The sequence below is a fragment of the Phyllobates terribilis genome, unplaced genomic scaffold (assembly GCF_046119375.1).
Source record: "Phyllobates terribilis strain yellow unplaced genomic scaffold, ASM4611937v1 Scaffold_3__8_contigs__length_932513732, whole genome shotgun sequence".
NCBI lineage: Eukaryota > Metazoa > Chordata > Amphibia > Anura > Dendrobatidae > Phyllobates > Phyllobates terribilis.
The window spans coordinates 853,360,662-853,383,123 of NW_027362763.1; the positions used below are offsets into that span (position 1 = coordinate 853,360,662).

The 22,462-nt window shown below is 41.8% G+C and overlaps 1 protein-coding gene across 1 annotated transcript in view; it reads left to right on the forward strand.

Annotated features, from left to right (window-relative positions):
• The window catches only part of ACTN2 (actinin alpha 2), a 110,946-nt gene that overhangs the window by 60,438 nt on the left and 28,046 nt on the right, over positions 1-22,462 (forward strand). The window contains exons 9-17 of the mRNA XM_073672542.1: positions 4,610-4,702; positions 5,384-5,614; positions 5,744-5,891; positions 7,144-7,294; positions 9,118-9,226; positions 17,603-17,743; positions 17,873-18,055; positions 19,838-19,972; positions 20,166-20,345. Of these exons, the coding sequence (XP_073528643.1) occupies positions 4,610-4,702; positions 5,384-5,614; positions 5,744-5,891; positions 7,144-7,294; positions 9,118-9,226; positions 17,603-17,743; positions 17,873-18,055; positions 19,838-19,972; positions 20,166-20,345 (1,371 nt within the window). The remainder of the gene's footprint in view (positions 1-4,609; positions 4,703-5,383; positions 5,615-5,743; positions 5,892-7,143; positions 7,295-9,117; positions 9,227-17,602; positions 17,744-17,872; positions 18,056-19,837; positions 19,973-20,165; positions 20,346-22,462) is intronic.

The following is a 22,462-nucleotide window of genomic DNA, read 5'->3' on the forward strand; positions in this document are numbered from 1 at the left end:
ACATGACTGAACCCACTGCGCCCCCGCCGCATGACTGAAACCGAATGCTAGAGGGAAGAATAAAGTTCATTTTCTTCCCGCTGCATTTGGCTGCGTGCAGGCGCCGGGCAGTATAATAACGCGGTTAACCTGCAGATTAACCGCATATCTGCAGGTCGATAGCATTATTTCTGGTGACCGGTTCGCTTTAAAACATAGTTGCAGTGATTTCTACCAAATTTATTAAAAACCAACTTACTTACAGTTGTAAAAACTCTCCAAAACAAATGCATAACAAACACAGCTTTTTCACAAAAAATACAGCGCGTAATTATAAAAGAAATCCACACCAGCAAGCACTAATTGTGCACAAAAATTGCCTAATTTTCTGTCTTTCTGTTTAATAAATTAGTTTACAACTTGGATATTACGTCCACTCCTAAAAGAACAAGCCCACTTTTCCTCAGCACTTTTCCAATTGAAAGAGTGCTGAAAAACCTTGCAATTAAAAAACCTCTTCAGGTGTTTTTACGTTGTAAACTGATTACTATACAATGGCCATTGTATGCAGACTTATCAGCAATCCCTATTTTATCCCAGATTTTTTCAGCAGTGTCAGCTATTCTATTGTGAGCAAATCTGTGAAAAAAATTGGCATGTCATTGTTCTTTTTGTGGTAACGTTTGTGTAATTTTTCTGATGCCTTTATCTGCACAATGTGTACATACCCTAATCAGATGGCTGCTCATTTGGGTTTTGTTCCTAACTGCAAATTACTTAAATTATTCACAGAAGAAAACTCAGGTCAGTAAAATCCAAGTGAGAAAGTGAGAAAAAATGTCATCACTCTTCTAATCATAAAAGCAAGTTATTGGTTCACATTAAAATTCCACTGGAAGATTAAAATAGTTTGGACAAGACTATGGGGGAGATTCATAGTATAAACACCTTAATAAATCACAATATTTTTGCACATCTCAGAAGTTGCGCAAAAATATTGCGACTTTTGTGATTTACATGGCCATAGTATGGGCGGGATGGGGCATGGTCACATATGACTGTCAAATTCATCATAAGCTATGCCACAAAAGTGACGTAACTTACTCTGTAAATCTATACCAGGCCACGACTGGTGTACATTTTTGAAGGTAACACACACTGAGTAACAAACGCACCTACTTCATTAAGTAGTGAACCGCTTAAAGGGAACCTGTCAACAGAAATAACGCTATTAACCTGCATATATTCAGTTAATCTGCAGGTTAACCACATTATTATGCTGCCCGGGGCCTACACGCAGCCGAATGCAGCGGGGAGAAAATTAACTTTAATCTCCCCGTCAGCATTTGGTTTCAGTCACAGGGGTGGCAGCGCTGCTGGTTTAGTCATTGCTCTGAGAATACAGAGCAGCTGCTGTAATCGTGCCCCCAGCCCTGACTGACAGCTGAGCCCCAATGCAGAGCTAGTGTAAGTCAGGGCTAGGGGCGCGGTTACAGCAGCTGCTCTGTATTCTCAGAACGGTGACTGAACTCGTGCCGCCCCCATGACTGAAACCGAATGCTGCCAGGGAGTAAAAAGTTAATTTTCTCCCCACTGCATTCGGCTCCGTGCAGGCGCCGGGCAGCATAATAACCCTGTTAACCTGCAGATTTAACTGCATATCTGCATGTTAATAGAGTTATTTCTGGTGACAGGTTCCTTTTAAACAATCAGGTGACTACACCAGTCCTAATAAATCACCCCCTTAGTGTATTCAAGCTATGGACACCTTTAAAATGGAAAAAAAAAATATTGTTACATATTACATATTACATATTTTTTACGTGGACCAACTGACGGCATGATATGAACACCAATCGATAAACCTTTACCAATCGGCGGTTGTTTAAATGCCTGTTTACACAGGCAGACAAAAGTAAATAATGAGCAATCTGTAATAGATCATTCAGTATGCATAAGCTGCTATAATTCTCGGCAGTGTCAGTCCTGTTTACTCATCGTTCATGATTATCTTGTAATGTAAATGCAGCTTTAATGGTTATCTTAAATTGATTAAATTACACTATCAGTTTTCGCATTTTCAGACTCCCTGTAAAGCAGTTTACAGCTAGATCCAAGTCTCAGATTTTTCAATTGGAAGATTTTTACAAGTCCCATTTTTTTTTCTTCAGTAGGCTAATATACACTTCTCAAAAAAATAAAGGGAACACTTAAACAACAGAATATAACTCCAAGTAAATCAAACTTCTGTGAAATCAAACTGTCCACTTAGGAAGCAACACTGATTGACAATCAATTTCACATGCTGTTGTGCAAATGGAATAGACAATAGATGGAAATTATTGGCCATTATCAAGACACCCTCAATAAAGGAGTGGTTCTGCAGGTGGGGACCACAGACCACATCTCAGTAACAATGCTTTCTGGCTGATGTTTTGGTCACTTTTGAATGTTGGTTGTGCTTTTACACTCATGGTAGCATGAGACGGACTCTACAACCCACAGAAGTTGCTCAGGTAGTGCAGCTCATCCAGGATGGTACATCAATGAGAGCTGTGGCAAGAAGGTTTGCTGTGTCTGTCCGCATAGTGTGCAGAGGCTGGAGGCGCTACCAGGAGACAGGCCAGTACACCAGGAGACGTGGAGGGGGCCGTAGGAGGGCAACAACCCAGCAGCAGGACCGCTACCTCCACCTTTGTGCAAGGAGGAACAGGAGGAGCACTGCCAGAGCCCTGCAAAATGACCTCCAGCAGGCCAAAAATGTGCATGTGTCTGCACAAACGGTTGGAAACCAACTCCATGAGGGTGGTATGAGGGCCCGACGTCCATAGATGGGGGTTATGCTCACAGCCCAACACCGTGCAGGACGCTTTGCATTTGCCACAGAACACCAGGATTGGCAAAGTCGTCACTGGCGCCCCGTGCTCTTCACAGATGACAGAGTCTGGAGACGCCGTGGAGAGCGATCTGCTGCCTGCAACATCCTTCAGCATGACCGGTTTGGCAGTGGGTCAGTAATGGTGTGGGGTGGCATTTCTTTGGAAGGCCGCACAGCCCTCCATGTGCTCGCCAGATGTAGCCTGACTGCCATTAGGTACCGAGATGAGATCCTCAGACCCCTCGTGAGACCATATGCTGGTGCAGTTGGCCCTGGGTTCCTCCTAATGCAGGACAATGCCAGACCTCATGTGGCTGGAGTGTGTCAGCAGTTCCTGCAAGATGAAGGCATTGAAGCTATGGACTGGCTGCCCGTTCCCCAGACCTGAATCCGATTGAGCACATCTAGGACATCATGTCTCGCTCCATCCACCAATGTCACGTTGCATCACAGACTGTCCAGGAGTTGGCGGATGCTTTAGTCCAGGTCTGGGAGGAGATCCCACCGGAGACCATCCGCAACCTCATCAGGAGCATGCCCAGGCGTTGTAGGGAGGTCATACAGGCACGTGGAGGCCACACACAATACTGAGCCTCATTTTGACTTGTTTTAACATCAAAGTTGGATCAGCCTGTAGTGTGTTTTTCCACTTTAATTTTGGGGGTGACTCCAAATCCAGGCCTCCATTGGTTAATAAATTTGATTTCTATTGATGATTTTTGCATGATTTTGTTGTCAGCACATTCAACTTTGTACAGAACAAAGTATTCAATGAGAATATTTCATTCATTCAGATCTAGGATGTGTTATTTGAGTGTTCTCTTTATTTTTTTGAGCAGTATATTTCCAAAGCCAAGACCTTAAATCCTATTTACAGCTTCACACAGATTTTTTTAAATTGTTAATTTACTTCCTAAATGCAAACTTAAGCAACTTTAGAAATAGTTTTCATAAAATACGGTAAGTTCTAATATTTTTCCACTGCAAAGGAAAGTCTTTATCTAGCTGAGTGCTCTTCAAAAATGGTACAAATCCTTCAGAGCTCACTGATTCGCACATATGTCTCTGCTCTCCCCCTCACTTTTCTCAGCATTAGTGATGGCAGCTGGGAGGGGGTTGTACACGAAGCTCCAAGATGTGGAATAAGAGGGAAAGTATTGAAAGTCTCAGAGAGTGCAGAGAAATTAAGCTGTAGAAAAAAACATGTGAAGAGAAAGGATATAGAAGAGCAGGATACATGAACTAATGATAACAGAAGCATTGTAGATACACACAGTCCTCACATCCACATTAAATGACTTTGAGACACTCCCAGAAGACAGATCTAATATTGGATCAGGCTGCAAACTGCAAATCGGTGGTTTGAAAACGAGTGAAGGAATAAAGATTATAGACTGAAAGTTGGTGCAATTTTGTTAACTAAATGTAACCACTATTATACGTATAATTCCCTTATTTCCATTAGTAAGGTGTCTATAGCCTTTAATCTTAGCTATGTTTTCAAATTAAACATAATCCTGTCCGAACCATGTCCACCTTCTAGAAGGATTTTAATATGAGCCATGAATTATTTGCGTGGATGGAAATTTAGGATTTGTTGCCTGACCTGAGGTGCACCCCCAGAAGATTGGATGTAACTGGATTAATTTGGAAAGTGAAATATCAGTGACAGTAAATAAAAGGCCTATAAGAACTGAACAGCCATTGTACAACCTTATAACTATTAATCTAATAAGAATGAAATCTTTACAGGCGGAAACAGCGGCTAATCGCATTTGCAAAGTGTTAGCTGTGAATCAAGAAAATGAGAAAATGATGGAAGAGTATGAGAGACTAGCGAGTGAGGTAATATCGCCATTTTTTAAAAGCTATGTTTGAGAAAAATGTCTGCATTTCTAGGGTTTTCCACCTTCTCTATCCACAATTTTGTCACACTTTATAGTAGCTAGACCCATTCGTATACTATAGATATAACGTTGGACTAGGCCTATAAGAGTAAGGATTCATGCACAAGACCAATTTTCTCGGATGAGTGCTATCCATGGATTTCACGGATAACACTCGTACGTTCCCATGATATTCTATGGGGCTGTGTACTTCCCAGATGACACAATGAGATGAGAAAGGTAATATTCTCCTGGCATTCAACAAACCAAGACTCGTTCATCCCACTGTGAGGTAGAGAAGTGTGATTTGGCAGGCCTGAGGAAGGCTCTAGTCCAGTGCCGAAACGCACAGCTTGTTTTATCCTGAATAAACCTGACATTACTGTTATGCCTATCTTCTGCCATGAAACAGCTTTGCTCTTGAATGTAGCACATCACAGTTCACCAAACTGCCTTACGCCTTTGATGATTTTGCCATCACCACTAATTTCATATGGCTATCTGCACTATGGTGCACCCAGTGTTTTTCTTTCCTTAGATGGGGGAGGAGTGGCTTTTAAAAAATAATAAGTGCCTTTGTGTATTGAATGTATTTCTTTGGAAGTTTACTGACTTTTTTTTCTCATTTCACATAAATCAGCTTTTGGAGTGGATCAGACGCACAATACCATGGCTGGAAAACCGCACCCCTGAGAAGAGTGTGCAAGCCATGATGAAAAAACTGGACGATTTCCGAGACTACCGGCGCAAGCACAAACCTCCCAGGGTGCAGGAGAAATGTCAGCTGGAGATAAACTTCAATACCTTACAGACCAAGTTGCGAATAAGCAATAGACCTGCATTCATGCCATCTGAAGGCAAGATGGTTTCCGTAAGTGAAGCTAGGCATGTTATAAAGACATTGTTCCGAAGTACTCAATTTCCATCCAGTAAATCTGGATATATTTGTATAGGTATGTTGTTTTTTCATGTCTTATATATTCCCCTGTTTCTTCTCCAGGATATAGCAAACGCTTGGCAGAGGTTGGAGCAGGGAGAGAAGGGGTATGAAGAATGGCTACTTAACGAGCTGAGAAGGCTTCAAAGACTTGACCACCTGGCTGAGAAATTCAGGCAAAAGGCATCTACACATGAGGCATGGTCCTCCGGTAAGGACTGATATAGAAATCTGCTACAAGATATGAGGAGTGGATTGATGTGGTCTGTATATCTACTTTGGTTGTCTATTGCCTTCCCCTACCACACAGCAAACACTGCGGTCAATGGTAGTTTTCCTTTCTAGACTACCATAAAGCTGCCAGGCATGTACAGAATGTGGAGTGAAATATATTTTTTTAGTCCTGTAGAAACAATGTTTTTGGAGGAAAATCTATTTGACCCACACTGGCCCACATTTATCAAAAATGGCTTAATTTGCACCAAATCTTTAGTGTACTTACTTCAACATCGCCACTTTATAGTTATCAAGTGTGGCACCTCATTGATACATTGGACACAATTTACACCAGAGCAGTTTTTTAAGCATGTTTAGCACACTTCCCAGTGTTAGAATAGAGCAAGAGACCTGTGTTCAAATGTCCGACATTAAAAATTAAGGTTGAAGCAAAAATGTATTTGTGCCATGGCTTTTTAAATGTGGCAACAATGTGCTACTTTTTTGCGACTTTTACATAGAAAAGCCATCACTATTATTTCGTACTTCAAACCAGAAACCACTTTTCTTGTCATGTTAAAGTTTTGGAATAGATGCTAAAAATGGTGCATTAAATGGAGTAAAAAACCGCTGATAAATTTAGTGCTTACATTTATTGCCAAGATATGTCTCAAATTGTACAAATTTTGGGTGCAAGGGTTCACTGTTCCTTCCAGAGAAAGGTTTAGAGATACCTAAGACTGCTCTCTAGTTACACCCACCTTAAACCACCCTCTACAACCTGTAATTTTTCTGCAGTTACAGTTGACTTTTTAGATATTGAATCTAGCTAGCCCTCATTCAGACATCAGTGATTTTTATTGTAATCCAAAAACGGTCCAATTTTCATCAGAGTTTCTTCTTGAAGAAAGAAATGATAGAGGTTTCTCAAGCTTCTCCCATCAAACAGTCTGTGAAAAACAGACAACACACAGTCTGGCATTGCTGAGATTGACCCGAGACGGAGATCAAAATTGGATGTGTCTCCATGATTTTGTGCTGACCACTCATTTTGCAAAAAATGCATGGACATGTGAACAGTCTGATAGACTATAATAGGTATGAAAGCCAACTGAGCCTATATCAGCAAACAGTGGTTGTGGGGCTCTGAACTGGGGAGCCATACAGTCTTTATGCATAACCTCAGCTGTGCAACGACATTTTGTTCACTTCTTCTTTTATTGCTTAATTTTCATTCATATATCCAGGAAAGGAGCAAATGCTAATTCAGAAAGACTACGAGAGTTCATCTCTGACAGAAGTGCGCGCACTACTGAGGAAACATGAGGCTTTTGAGAGCGAACTGGCCTCCCGCCAAGACCGAGTGGAGCAGATTGCTGCCATCGCCCAGGAGCTGAAGTATGTTCCACTCACAGCTGCTGACATTTAGCTGATAAAACTATTTCCGTGGCATTCAATAGTGTCATAGGTACTGGGTAAAAGAATTCCTAGCATAGTTTGGTAAGAATATTATCTTGGGCTTTTCAGAACCCTCTTCTTTTAATGGCTAAATTTAGTCCTTACTCAGAATGCTTCAATTTATACAAATGACTCAACGGCCATTCGGTTTTATTACGGCATTTCACAGAATAATTTCCTGCAGCTGCCTAGTAGGTTTTCTACTACTGTATTTATAAGTTCCAATATTTTTCTTAATAAATTGAGGAAAATCCTAGATCGTCATTTGAAAAGCTGTTCCATTCAGTGGTATAATTAGAATCCCTTGGGTAAAACCTGTACTAGGGCCTTTGGTTCACTTTAGGCACCAGAGCTTAGGTGCATCTTATACCTCTGTACCTCCTATAACTAGACCCTTGTCCTTAGAATTGCAAATGTTTCTGCTCTATTTATATGCCACAGCTTTATGGAGCCTCAAATTTGGACAATTATGGAAGATCAGGTCCTCGTTCACTTATCTGTCCACGTCCAAGTCAGTTTGTTCCGCACACGGATAGCACACTGATTAAGCATATATTTGTCTGAACATACCCTAACCTATATATTATGCTCAACCAGAGACAAGAAAGGCACTCATAAAGATGTGGCCCATGACTTTCATCCTCTGTACTTGGCTTTCTCGGCACTCGGCAGTCCTATAGACAATGAATGGAGCGGAGACTAGCATGCACATCTCAACTCCATTCAGAAAGATGCTCTGTTCTCGGTGTTTCAGCTCTGATCTTAGAATATCTGGGGTTCCCTGCAGTTTGACCCCAAGTGATCAGCAATTTATACACTATACTATGGGGAAGGGATAACTTGTTATTTTGAAAATCAATCTCTGGGGCTAATAGGAAGCGATATAATGTACAGTATGTGCTATTTTTTGGGGTCCATATGGGTTCTCACTAATATTTTCCCACATTAAAGCGCACCTCCACCATCTTCACTGCAGCACCATTGCTTTATGATTGGATGACATTAGCTCCAGCGGCAGGAACAGGATGTTGCCTAGTTAGCGCAGCTGGGCTGACAATAACAGGAAGTCTCTCCCGATTAGAGAGATGTAGAGAGCCACCCAGTTAATTCCTTTCCACATGCCTGGTTAAAGAATCACTACCATCAAAACTGTTATCCTCTTAATATATTGCAATCATCATATTATATAGCACTGTGTACTTACAATTGCTCATCTTGCCTTTGTAGCCAGCTAATTCTTCTGTTTTCCCTTACGTCTATGACTTCATGTGATTAAAAACTGACTAGCTGAATCCTTCTAAGTTTTATGTAGAAACTGGAGGTCAATTTTCTCTGCACAACTTATGAATCAATGCAAAAGTCTCTGGCAGCGGAGAGGAGTGGATCAGCAGGGTCAGGAGTTGAAGAGAGGGATGATAAATTCAAAGAAAAGACTTCCTGTCTCTACATAGAACTCAGAAAAGAGAAGAATTAGCTGGGTAGAAAGGCAAAATGAGCAATTGTAAGTACACAGTGCTGTATAATACAAGGAGTGCTTCTTTAAGACAGCATGAACAGGCCTTTAACTATTAATGTATATAATATGAATGGAAATCACTGACTGTCTTCAATTTTAAGAAGAGCACGTACTTTTAAACTGATGTCCATGATGTGGAATACCTAGTTATTAAGTTGCCAGGAAGACATTCAAACAAAGGCATCACATCCATTGTTTTGGCATGGTTTTGGAGCACAATAATGTTCTTGTTCTTTTCGCCACCCAGTGAGCTGGACTATTTTGATGCAGCCAGAGTTAATGAGAGGTGCCAAAAGATTTGTGACCAATGGGACAAACTGGGAACATTAACTCAGAAAAGGAGGGAAGCTCTTGAGGTACGTCATATAGTAGCTAGATTTTTTTTTTGCACAATATTATACAAGTTACTTTAAGGATTCTGGTAATGGAAAATTTGAATGGTTTATTTGCTTTGCTCTCATAACTTTACATAAAAATGTATACACGGGACTGCAGGAATCATGGAAATTTATAGGACTGCAAATCAAAATAAGGATTGACAAAGGAGGGCACAGTTCTAATAGCTGTCAAGCCTTTCATTGCTAGAATAGGAAAACATTAATGAATACAACTCGTAAATTACACCCTGAATTTGGCTCTGGAGCAGAGGCTGAAATACAGCACCCCGGTGAACAGAAGCTCTGCTCTCATATCTTTCCTGCCATTAGCTTTTCAAATGAGGTTCGGTGATAGACAAGATTTATGTCCTGGCAATAATAAAAGAAAATATGCCATAAATCTAGAGTAATTATTGAAATCAATACGGTGCTGTTGCACACATTAACATATATAAATATTCTGCTTTTTACTTTTCGAAATGTAAAGTATAAAACAAACTATAGTTTTATGGCGGGAAGGTTACTTCATTACTTCATGATATTAAGAAACATTTGTACTAGCGCTTATAGTCAAGAAGAAGTTTTGCTTTAGTTTCGGTCTAGAAGGAATCCGCTACCTTTTCTTATTTTTACTGTTGTACAGGACATGTGTAATGGTGAGAGTGCCCGGTTATTATTTGGGAGGGTTAGTGCTTCTTTGCCCCTTATTATCTTTATGGCTCTTCTGTTAATTCCCCATAAGCTTGTTTGTTAAAGGGGTTGTCCAGTAAACACCATATTTCACTTATTCAAAGGATAAGTGTTAAATGTGTGATTGCTGGGAGTCTAGTTGCTCAGACCTCCACCAATCGTAGAGAGGAGAGCCAAAGGTCTCCTTTGTTAATACAATAGTAGTGCGTATGTGCGATTACCACCCCTAAAGAAAGTGAATAGAGCAGTTGTTGCATGTGCCTACTTACTCTCAACTCACATAGGGGACTTTGGGCCCCTTCATTCTCAGGATCAGTGGAGCCTCAGCAGTCAGACCCCCAGCAATAAAACTTTCATCAAATTCCTGTGCTGAATATGGAGGGCCCTTGAGGGAAAGGGAGAGAGAGTAGCACTATCTGAGCAAGGAAAACTTGTCACTAGATAAAGTTGTGTAATGTAGGGCACAGCTCCATATAACATGTGTGAGAATCGTATGAAATGGGTGCAGTCCTGTGCTGCAGGAATTTCCTTCAGAAAGAGCTCTGGTACAGCATGATCAAGGGAGAAGAGCCAGATGATAGACGCTCCTGCAGTGGTAAAATTGGAAAGTGATTAAAAAGGAAAGCAGAGAAATTACTACAAAAATAAAAATATTTATAAAAAAAATACACAACGCGTTTTGTCTGTATCCAGCCTTCATCAGGTGAACGTCTTGCCCGTGAATAAGGGATGCAAATTGTTTATGGGACCCCCTTTAATGTTTTTTGGCTTGTGGACTAGAGGCCATCATGGCAGCTAACTAGCCCACCACTGTGCCATGAATTGCCTTCACCTAAATCATTTAGTTCTTCCTACTCAATACAAATATGTTGGAGCAATTTCTGTAGAGACTTTAAAGAAACAACAAAGCCCCCCATACACATTATAGTAAACTGAACATTGCGATCATCTAATTTGTTTGGGAGCATCCCAGATAAAAGCCCAATTTTTTGGTTCTCCAAGAAGATCAGCTGCTGCCAGAGGAGGCTTACTACACCCCATCGAGAACACATGAACGCTTGGCCATTAAACCATGTGTATGAAGTAGTCAGAGGAGAAAGTTAATGGCTACAAGAGTGTCTAGTATATATGGGCACCCTTGTCTTGGGGTTTCTGCACAGTTATATTATCTGTTGTTTGAGAGAAGCCATTATAGGTTAAGTACAGGCTGACTATAGACACTTTTGTGTTCCTTATTAGGATTATTGATAGGGGTGCAGAAGTATCTCTGTCCCACTGACCATGGTAACTATGCTACCTGACATTTTTCTGAGAACCATAAGAAACATTCACGCAGTTGAGTGAGAATTATTAGTGACTTTTTCTTTTATTAGCTGCTGACTTTACATTTAATGTTCCTTTAAGAGTTAAATGACTTGTTACCTTAGATGTCCTCGCTAGAGAGACTGAATGGGTGGTGATATGTGAGGGCCCAGGAGGAAACATGAGGTTTCTCATGATACCACATCACAAGCTACAAATCACAGTAATGGTACAACATGAAAAAATGTATGTTATCTCTTTCTACCTTTTATCTCACACTTAACGAGTCTGAACATCATTTTTATGTCTGATCTCCCCTACCTACAGATTATTTTTTAAATGCTGCAAAAACTTACTCTTAAAAGAAACTTACAGAGCACCTAAACTGCTGTCTAAGCCTTATACATTATGATAATAGGATTTTATTGATGTCACTTTCTGAGATGTACTTAAAGGAAAAAATAAAGTTATAAAGCAGCACAGGCTACCTGTGAACAGTCATGTGGGTGGTGCTCATCTTTTGAGGACTCATGCAGTTTCATGTCTGCCCTCCTTACTTCCTTTTTGTCCCACTGACCTGGAGACATTATTATCATAGCTCCCAAATATCCCGGATTCAGCGGGACTGCACCGTCACGTCAGAGCATTTGTCCCGGCCATAGGAGCCACAGCCCACAACAATGTAGATAGGAGAATTTGGTAATCTTGACCTCTATTGCCTGCAATGAACACAGAAGCAGATTATACAACCCCTGGCAAAAATGATGGAATCACCAGGCTCAGAAGATGTTCATTCAGTTGTTCAATGTTGTTGAAAAAAAGCAGATCACAGACATGGCACAAAACTAAAGTCATTTCATATGGCAACTTTAGGGCTTTAACCCTAGAACGCATACCTGGGGCCTAGCAGGCCCGCCCTGTTAATTGTTTTCTATTTTCTGCAAGATTACTTTAGTTAGAATTTTGAAACTCTAGGTATTCCTCAGGTATATAGTTGTTTGTCATTTTTGTTTGAGTTATTCCATGTTATTTGCACATGGGCCTAAAAAGTGCAACAAAATACTAGTGATGTATTGGAGTGTTGTTTTGTGTGTTTGTTTTTCATGATTCTGACGCGCCCCCTGGGCCATATTCTTTAGGGGAATACCCGGAGCCGGATCAGATGGGGGTTGTAGTCTCCGAGTGGCTGTGACCCGGTCCGTGCCCAGGGTGTCAAACTCAGTGTGTGTGGCAGTCCTACAGATGTTACAAAGTTCGTTATGTCGACTACGCCACCCGTTGGATTGCGGTCACTACGGCCGCCGCTGCAGCAGGGTCCGCTGAGGCTGATGGTGTTGGTGCAGCTTTAGATAGTATAACCCCCAACGGGAGGGGTATGGCCTCAGGGGGTCAGGTGCAGAGGATGGGGGTTGTGGTGGTGCAGCGTAGATGTTAAGTAAAGACAGAGTCGGGTTGTGCAGTTCAGGGTGTTTACTTACTGCAGATATTCCGGTCACTCCGGCCTTCAGTGACCACCCGAGCCGTGCTGCGTCCACCAGGTCCTGGATTCAGCCAACCCCCAAGCAAGTCCGGAGCGTGTCCCTGAGCCCTCCTTCTTGTCCTTTCTTCTGGCCGTCCCCACCAGGGATCCACCTAGGTCCAGCTCCCTCGGGCCTTCTGTTGGGAGACCCTTGGCCTTGGGTTCCCTGACCCTACTCGTGGTTTGCCTTCAGGGTGGATGTGGTGGGTGGCCGTGGCAGATCCTGCCCACGGCCTCCGGTCTCTGGCTGAGGTATGCTTTAGCCCCCACCAGTTTGGGATCCGGTACCCTATTGCCAACTCTTCACCCTAGGATTGTATTTGGGGTCTCAGAGTTCCTTCTGTCTTCCCCTCTGGGTCTTTCTGGCTCTCCTCTCTCACTCTTGCTCTGGGGCTGCTCTGCTCCTCTTCCTCTGACTTCTCTCAGACTGACTGACTCCTCACAGACTGACCCTGATCTTAGTTGGTGCCCACCTTATATACTCCCTCTATGTGTGAGCTCAGGTGACCAGCACCCAATGAGCTCCTATCTTTACCCAGGCTGCTCCCCCTATCTGCCCCTACACTACTGGGATGTACCACCCCCCTCCCACTCCAGCCAGGAACAGACTCGGTCGTACCTGCACATTTCTAAGTGGGAGTACCGTTGGTCTGCTCCTCGGAAATGGGATGTGTGTAGTGCATGCAGCTGACTGAGCTCAGTTCCACACTCCATCCTTACCCGGGAGTGGAATATCACACCTCTGGGTTGAGGTGCAATACCCCTGTAGCAGCCGAATCCTCAGGGTGCTACAATTCCATAATTTTTTCCTCAGAATTGGTCTGAAAAAAATTACCCTTACTGAGTACCACATTGTTAATCTTGATTTCTTTTAGTGTTTCTTAAAGCCCTAAAGTTGCCATTTGAAATGACTTTAGTTTTGTGCCATGTCTGTGATCTGCTTTTTTTCAACAACATTAAACAACTGAATGAACATCCTCCGAGCCCGGTGATTCCATAATTTTTGCCAGGGGTTGTATATGGCCATAGAGATATATATGATAGTTATAACAATGTATTTCTATGGTCCCAGTATACTGAGGTGAAGAAAAAGATGTTTTTTGTTCCTTTAACAGTAGTAAAAATAATAAACAATTACAAAAATTTCTTTTTTTTCTGTGAGTCTCCTGGTCGCAAACCCACAACTTTAATGCAGCAGGCAGGGGCCTAAGATACTGAACCACAAGCTCTGATTGCCCTGGGGAGAATTTTGTGTACTTGATCTGTATTGTAGGCTGACTCCACAGGCAGATTATACTGATAGAAATACACTGCTATGTACAGTTTATGTATTTGTATTCTAGAGGGAGAATAAGAGATTTTTTCATCATATAAAGTTACTAAAAAATAATAATGAAAAACACTTGATGAAGAAAAAAATGATGTGATTTTAATGCGTTTTTAAATAAATAAAATAAATATCACAAATCAGCAAATAACATGGACATATTTGGTGTCCCTGTAATCGTAACGACTCGCACAACGATCAGATTATTTACGGGAATCGGTAAATGATGTAAAAAAAATGTTGTGATTGATACTTTTTTTATGGGTTTAATAGAGAAAAAATAATAAAACTGTAATGCTGAGGCTGTGTTCACACGTAGGTGCGTTCTTTCTGCTGCTTTTTTTGTGCAGGTGTCCGCAACATACAAAGCAATAACAATCTTCTCTAATTATTGCGTTTCTTTTTGTGCATTTTCCCTCTTATTTGATGTGACTTTGGGAGAGTTTATAATACTTTTTTAATAGTACAGAAAAGCTTTGATTCTGCACTTAAAAATGCAACAGCGTTTTTTTCATGCTTTTTTTTTCAGAGGAAGCCTATAGAGAAAAAATGCACCAAAACTGCAGAGTTCAGTAGCATCTTCAGATCACAGGGGGCAGAGATTTCATGGAATCGCATCCACTTTGCTTGGACATTTAGACCATGTTCACAAGTAGTGTAAATGCTGCGTATTTTCTGCTGCTTTTTTTCACAAAAATTCTGTTGTGTTTAACTGTCCAAGTAAAGCGGATGTGATTTCATGAAAACTATGCCCGCTGTGTGCCCAAGGACACTGCTGAACTGTGCAAAACCACTGTGTGGTTTTGGTGCTTGTGGAGCCTAAAAAAACGCTTGTATAAAACTTCAGTTACTTTTTTAATTGCAGAATCAAAACTTTTCTGTACTATAAAAAACACATCAAAAACGCTGCTTCACATCTGCACCAAAACCGCATCAAATAAGGTGCGGACATCTGCAGAAAACAAGAAACACAGTATTTCTAGTATTTCTGCACTGTGTGAACACGGCCTTACAGCCATAAAAAAGCCAGATGTCATACAGTGAAGCTACATAAAGATGAGAAAGTTCTGGCGGCTCGACTGTGAATGAAGGAACAAAAATTAAATCCACAGGTCCCAACTAGAGATGGGCAGGACGCACAGATGACGTCACGCTGCCCGGACTAATCAAAAGCCACCGGGGACACCGGAAGGTTAGAGATTCAGGACCTCCCGTCCAGCCACCAGGTACCACTGACCTTGATGCTGGACCGGAGTCCTGTGAATCCATCCACTCATCTCTAGTCCCAACTGTTCCACATACAGCAAACAATCCTGGATTTGGGTCTATGCCCTGCTGTCTTGGGCATCTGCTGAATTTCCCTCACTGCCAGCGCCCCTCCACCCCTCTGACATCTCCTCCTGCTGGGAGAGAAAGAAATGACAAATGAGCGTGGATTGGGGTGTGGCCAGGAGCATGGCCTAAATCTGACGCGGCGCATCGCTCGTGCCAAATCATCTGTCCCTCTTTCTGTTCTTCAAAAGTTGGAAGGTACAGTACAGACCAAAAGTTTGGACACACCTTCTCATTTAAAGATTTTTCTGTATTTTCATGACTATGAAAATTGTACATTCACACTGAAGGCATCAAAACTATGAATTCACACACGTGGAATTATATACTTAACAAAAAAGTGTGAAACCACTGAAAATATGTCTTATATTCTAGGTTCTTCAAAGTAGCCACCTTTTGCTTTGATGACTGCTTTGCACACTCTTGGCATTCTCTTGATGAGCTTCAAGAGGTAGTCACCGGAAATGGTTTTCACTTCACAGATGTGCCCTGTCAGGTTTAATAAGTGGGATTTCTTGCCTTATAAATGGGGTTGGGACCATCAGTCGTGTTGTGCAGAAGTCTGGTGGATACACAGCTGATAGTCCTACTGAATAGACTGTTAGCTGCTTTTTTCTTGCCATAATACAAATTCTAAGTAAAGAAAAACGAGTGGCCATCATTACTTTAAGAAATGAAGGTCAGTCAGTGCGAAAAATCGGGCAAACTTTGAAAGTGTCTCCAAGTGCAGTTGCAAAAACCATCAAGCGCTACAAAGAAACTGGCTCACATGAGGACCGCCCCAGGAAAGGAAGACCAAGAGTCACCTCTGCTTCTGAGGATAAGTTTATCCGAGTCACCAGCCTCAGAAATCGCAGGTTAACAGCAGCTCAGATTAGAGACCAGGTCAATGCCACACAGAGTTCTAGCAGCATACACATCTCTACAACAACTGTTAAGAGGAGACTTTGTGCAGCAGGTGTTCATGGTAAAATAGCTGCTAGGAAACCACTGCTAAGGACAGGCAACAAGCAGAAGAGACTTGTTTGGGCTAAAGAACGCAAGGAATGGACATTAGACCAGTGGAAATCTGTGCTTTGGTCTGATGAGTCCAAATTTGAGATCTTTGGTTCCAACCACCGTGTCTTTGTGCGACGCAGAAAAGGTGAACGGATGGACTCTACATGCCTGGTTCCCACAATGAAGCATGGAGGAGGAGGTGTGATGGTGTGGGGTTGCTTTGCTGGTGACACTGTTGGGGATTTATTCAAAATTGAAGGCATACTGAACCAGCATGGCTACCACAGCATCTTGAAGCGGCATGCTATTCCATCCGGTTTGCGTTTAGTTGGACCATCATTTATTTTTCAACAGGACAATGACCCCAAACACACCTCCAGGCTGTGTAAGGGCTATTCGACCAAGAAGGAGAGTGATGGGGTGCTGCGCCAGATGACCTGGCCTCCACAGTCACCAGACCTGAACCCAATCGAGATGGTTTGGGGTGAGCTGGACTGTAGAGTGAAGGCAAAAGGGCCAACAAGTGCTAAGCATCTCTGGGAACTCCTTCAAGATTGTTGGAAGACCATTTCCGGTGACTACCTCTTGAAGCTCATCAAGAGAATGCCAAGAGTGTGCAAAGCAGTCAACAAAGCTAAAGGTGGCTACTTTGAAGAACCTAGAATATAAGACATATTTTCAGTTATTTCACACTTTTTTGTAAAGTATATAATTCCACATGTGTTAATTCATAGTTTTGATTCCTTCAGTGTGAATGTACAATTTTCATAGTCATGAAAATACAGAAAAATCTTTAAATAAGAAGGTGTGTCCAAACTTTTGGTCTATACTGTATGTTATTATGAGCCACCTCCAGCTGCATCCATGGCATGTACAGTACAGTGAAGTGAAGTTTTTCGGCCTCAACATCATGTGCACATGGCACGTGTCCAGGATAGTGACGGAAGGTGGCTTTTAATTATGTATTTTGACTCGTGAGCAGATATGGGACTTCTCAAAAGACCAGAAACACTCACATGACTCTTCACAGGTAGTGAAGAGTGACATAGTTAGAGAAGTCTTACCATCCTGTATACAGCTATGGAGGTGGGTTAGGGGGTGTATATGTGATGACAGGGTCCCTTGGATAATGGATGGTGTATTCTTTAAATAATGCTTATTCTAGACTTTGTTTTTCTCTATATAGCGCACAGAAAAACTCTTAGAAACTGTTGATCACCTTCACCTAGAGTTTATCAAGAGGGCCGCTCCTTTCAATATCTGGATGGAGGGAGCCATGGAGGATCTGCAGGACATGTTCATTGTCCACAGTGTGGAGGAAATTCAGGTGAGCACTTCCCTTTATCGTTGGGTAACCAGTCATAGTCTAGTTCTTCCATTTCTGCCTTTAGAGTTATTGCTCTATATAACGGTTGTCGAGGTAAATTGACTAAATTAAATTTTTTTTACTTTTCAGAAATTAATTACTGCCCATGATCAATTTAAAGCTACACTGCCGGAAGCAGACAGTGAAAGACAAGCAATTATAGGCATCCAGAACGAAGTGGAGAAAGTCATTCAGAGCTATAACATTAGAGTATCTTCAGTGAATCCATACAGCTATATTACCCTGGAAGAACTCCGCACCAAGTGGGAAAAGGTAAATCAGAGACTAACAAATTAACACTCCTAACATCTATATTCATCTTTGAACGCCATTTTCTATTGTACTTTAAATGTACTTAATCAATTCATCATGGTTTTCAAGATCTCTGCTTGCTCTCATTCGATATGAATATTTATTTTTACAGCAGTGGAATAAGACCTGTCCTGGTCATGTGGTGGACATACAGGTTCTCAAATGACTGCACCTCTCCGATAACTGTAATGAGCCACTGCCCAGTGTGCCCTTCACTCCACCAGGACAGATGTTTTATTCCTGGAAGTTAACAATTTACGGTTTCCACTGAATGACTGCAGAAAAACCGTGAGGAATTTATATAGGTAGTTTATTTGAGTATTTGCCAATCATGATTTGTCTGGGATGATCAGGAAAACCAAAGTACTCTTTTACAAACCCACCCCAAAAATGAACATTCCTGGGCGTTTTAAAACTGGTCCTGGGCAGACCCTGGACGTGGCTTACAGGGCTCCATTTGGGGCATTGAAATGATGTTAAGAGTGAAGAAGATTATAAAATTTGACTTTTTTCGCTGAAACCGTAATGAACCTTGTGGAAAGCTATTCCAAAGAATGGAATCAAAGGGATGGCCCCTTCATCTTTGGAGGTAGTTTTACATGGAAAAGCTTTAGACCATATTTTTAGTATGGGCCATTTATGTACTTATATAAATCTATGTATTTTACTTTTTTTCCTAAGTATTTTACAAAAAGAAATTTGGGAGAAAATTTGTATTAAAATTAATCTGTCACAAGGATTTTTTTCTATGTAATCTGAGAGCAGCACAATGTAGGGGCTGAGACCCTGATTTCAGCAATGTGTCACTTACTTGGCTGCATGGTATAGTTTTGATAAAATCCCCGCTTTCTCTGTTGCATATCTACCAGTTCTCTGAATGCTGAGCTCTGTATAACCCCGCCCACCCCACTGATTGGCAGCTTCTTCTATTCACGTTTGCATAGGCAGAAAGCTGCCAATCAATTGGGGGGTTGGGCTACACATAGCAGGAGGACTATATGGCAACTATTCCTTTAGTAATAATTTCCTGCTGATAAAACACTGATTTTATAAAAACTTCAGCAAGCAGCCCAGTAAGTGACACATCGTTGGTATCATGGTCTCTGCTCCTAGATCATGCTGCTCTTAGATTGAATAGCAAGCACTTGCTGACAGATTCCCTTTAATGTATGTCTACAGGCTCGGTTTATCTCTTATTTGCCTTTTATGTCATCTATATGAGTTTTTACATGATTAATTTGTGCATTTTTATAAGAGGCAGGGATGACCACTACAGAAACATAGGAAAATAGATGCTTACCACAAATGGCATTGTCAAACCCCTATTAAATATGCCCTTTACAATGCTATTCCTCACAGAAGAGCCATCTGGTGTTGAGGAGCAATCCAATTAGTGCCTACTGCTCTCTTAAAGGAGAACAAAACCCTGTAGGAACTCTGTTTTATTTCTCTTCTTTATAGGGTTAGTGCTGTTTACACAAGGCAAATAAAAAGTACAAAGGTCCCTATTAGCAGATATCCTTTAAAACTCATCTATTTAGGATATGTGCTTTATGCGCCATTAGCATGTTTTAGTAGGACTGGTTTAGCACCTCTCCAATGGGATTTATTTTAGGGAACTCACCCATTTACTGGGGCCCAGGTCCGTATAAGTAAAGCTTTTTATATTAGGTCATCTAGTTCTTGATGTGAAATAGTAAATATAATTGATTGTGATATAACAAATCTAATATTTCCATAAAGGTGAAAAGACTGGTACCTGCTAGAGACACGTCTTTACAAGAAGAACTGGCGCGTCAACAAGGTAATGAACGCTTGCGCCGCCAGTTTGCTGCTCAGGCAAATGTCATAGGACCATGGATTCAGAACAAGATGGAGGTAAGAAAGTAAAATGTGCTTGTACATATAATTCAGATAATAAACACTGATGTATCAAACTCTTTCCTGGAATTGATGTGTTTCTAAGGTTAAATTTTAACCAGAATATTCTAAAGGGCTTATATATTATGGTGGGTGGGTTATATGACAATATGGAATATTCTTCATTCGTAATGATATCTGTGTCTTGCAGGAAATCGCTCGCAGCTCTGTCGATCTGAGTATAACGCTTGAAGATCAGATGAACAGCTTGAAGCAGCAAGAACAGAACATTATCAACTACAAGCTTAACGTTGACAAACTGGAAGGCGATCACCAGATTATCCAGGAGTCGCTTATCTTTGATAACAAGCACACTAACTACACTATGGAGGTATGTCAAATTGTGGTCCTATGTAAAGAGCTATGTAATTTGTAAAGCTGGCTATGCACATAAGATAGCTGTCGGCCAAACAGTCAGGTGGCTGACTGCTGTCTCTCTCGACTCCTCTACACAAAGGAATACTCAGCTTGACCGAGCGTTCCTATATTCTCTATGAGAGAGCCGCTTATCTCGCCACCGATCAAAATGATCGGGTGATTGAATTCCAGCCATCCCATCCTTATGTTCCCTGACATAAATTGTCAGAAAATAGTTGTGAGGCCTCCTTGTACATTATATGGTTGTCCAATCCCACCAGAATTGGCAGGTTTGGACACATTTTATCTATTGTGTAATGGGATCAATAACTGTTGTGGATACTCATTCTTAAAGGGAATCTGTCAGCAGAGAGCAGCATGATGTAAGAAACGAGACCCTGATTCCAACAATGTATCACTTCAATTACTGGGTTCAGCCGTTCTGACCCAATCAGAGCTTTTAGGTTTAGCAATGCATCAGAGCTGAGAAAGCTGCCCCCGCCCACACCACTGCTAACCCCACCCACACCACATCTAACCCCGCCCACACCAGGCTCTCTGTGTACAAAGTCCATAGACAGTGAGGTGCTTAGTTGCCAGACTAGTCCAGGAATGTTAATCTCTTAGCTATAAATCCTTTACAGTTAGTAAACAACAGCACACATTTTGACAAGTGACACATCCCTGAATTCTGTGTTTCAGCCTCTATCTCCTGCTGTCTTCAGATTACATAGCATAAACCTACTGACAGTTTCCCTTTAAAGTGAGTATGCCCACTATGCGTTTTTTAAGTGTTTCCGCAGCAGCAATTCCGCTGCAGAAACGCTTAAAAAACACTTGGTAGAAGGCCTGCCATGTTCCCCAATGATAATCCGCACATGCTGCAGAAATTTCCGCTGTGGATTATCATTGCGGAAAAATCCACAGCACTATCAATTATTTTGCGGAATCACGGCGTTTTCGCCGCCATTGACTTGCATTGGACCGCATAATATCCACATCACTACATGTGCACATGTGGATATCATGCGGTTCAATGTGCGGAAGGTACCCGGGTTTGGAGAAGAGGAGACTCTCCTCCAGACCCGGGTACCATAGTACTTGTAAAAAAAAAAAGAATAAAATAAAAAATATACATTATACTTACCTTCTGATGGCCCCCGGTGTCCTTATCCGATCCAGACTGGCTTCCTGGCAGCTCGCGATGGTCTAAAAGGACCTGTGGGGATGTCATTTAGTCATGTGACAGGTCACACGACCACTGACGTCGGCGGTCACGTGACTCGTCACATGACTAAATTACGTCATAGAAGGTCCTTTTAGACCACTGCGAGACACCGGGGACACCGGACGGATCGGATAAGGCCACCGGGGGCCATCAGAAGGTAAGTATAATATTTATTTTTTACCATTCTTTACGGTCACACTATGCTGGTTGCATGGATTTATATAGTGTGACCAAGTTGTCAAGCACTTTCCAAGTGATGATAAAATCGCTTGGAAAGTGCTTGACAACCCGCATGCGGAAATGCATGTGAAGAACATTTCACATCCGCATGCCCCTGGCAGGAAAAACGCATGTAAAATCCGCATGTACAATCCGTATGTACAATCCGCATGTACAATCCGCATGTACAATCCGCATGCGTTTTTTCTGCCGGGGAGATGCAGAAACGCTCAGGAAAAATCCGGAACATTTCTGTATCGTGGGCACATAGCCAAAGAGTAAGTAAAGGTTTAAGGTTTTTTGTTCCATATTTTGTAGGCACTTTAATTGCCTATGGATCGGTGGGGGACTGGGTCCTGAAACCATTACCGATCGTTCAAAAGACAATAGAGAAGTGTGCCTGAGAACTGTGCAACTTAAGAGGCAGAAGCACACAGTTCCTGCTTCAGCGAGCGCACAGAAAAGCCTATGACTTTCTATTGAATCCACGCCTCGCTCTGTGCACTTGCTCAGCAAAGAACTGTGCGCTCCTGCCTCCCGAGTAAGACACTTATCAGACCTAAATCTTAGTTGTCTTTTGAGGATTTATGGGGGCCTCAGGACCCTGACCACCATCGACCTACAGGCATTTAACCCATTCCAGA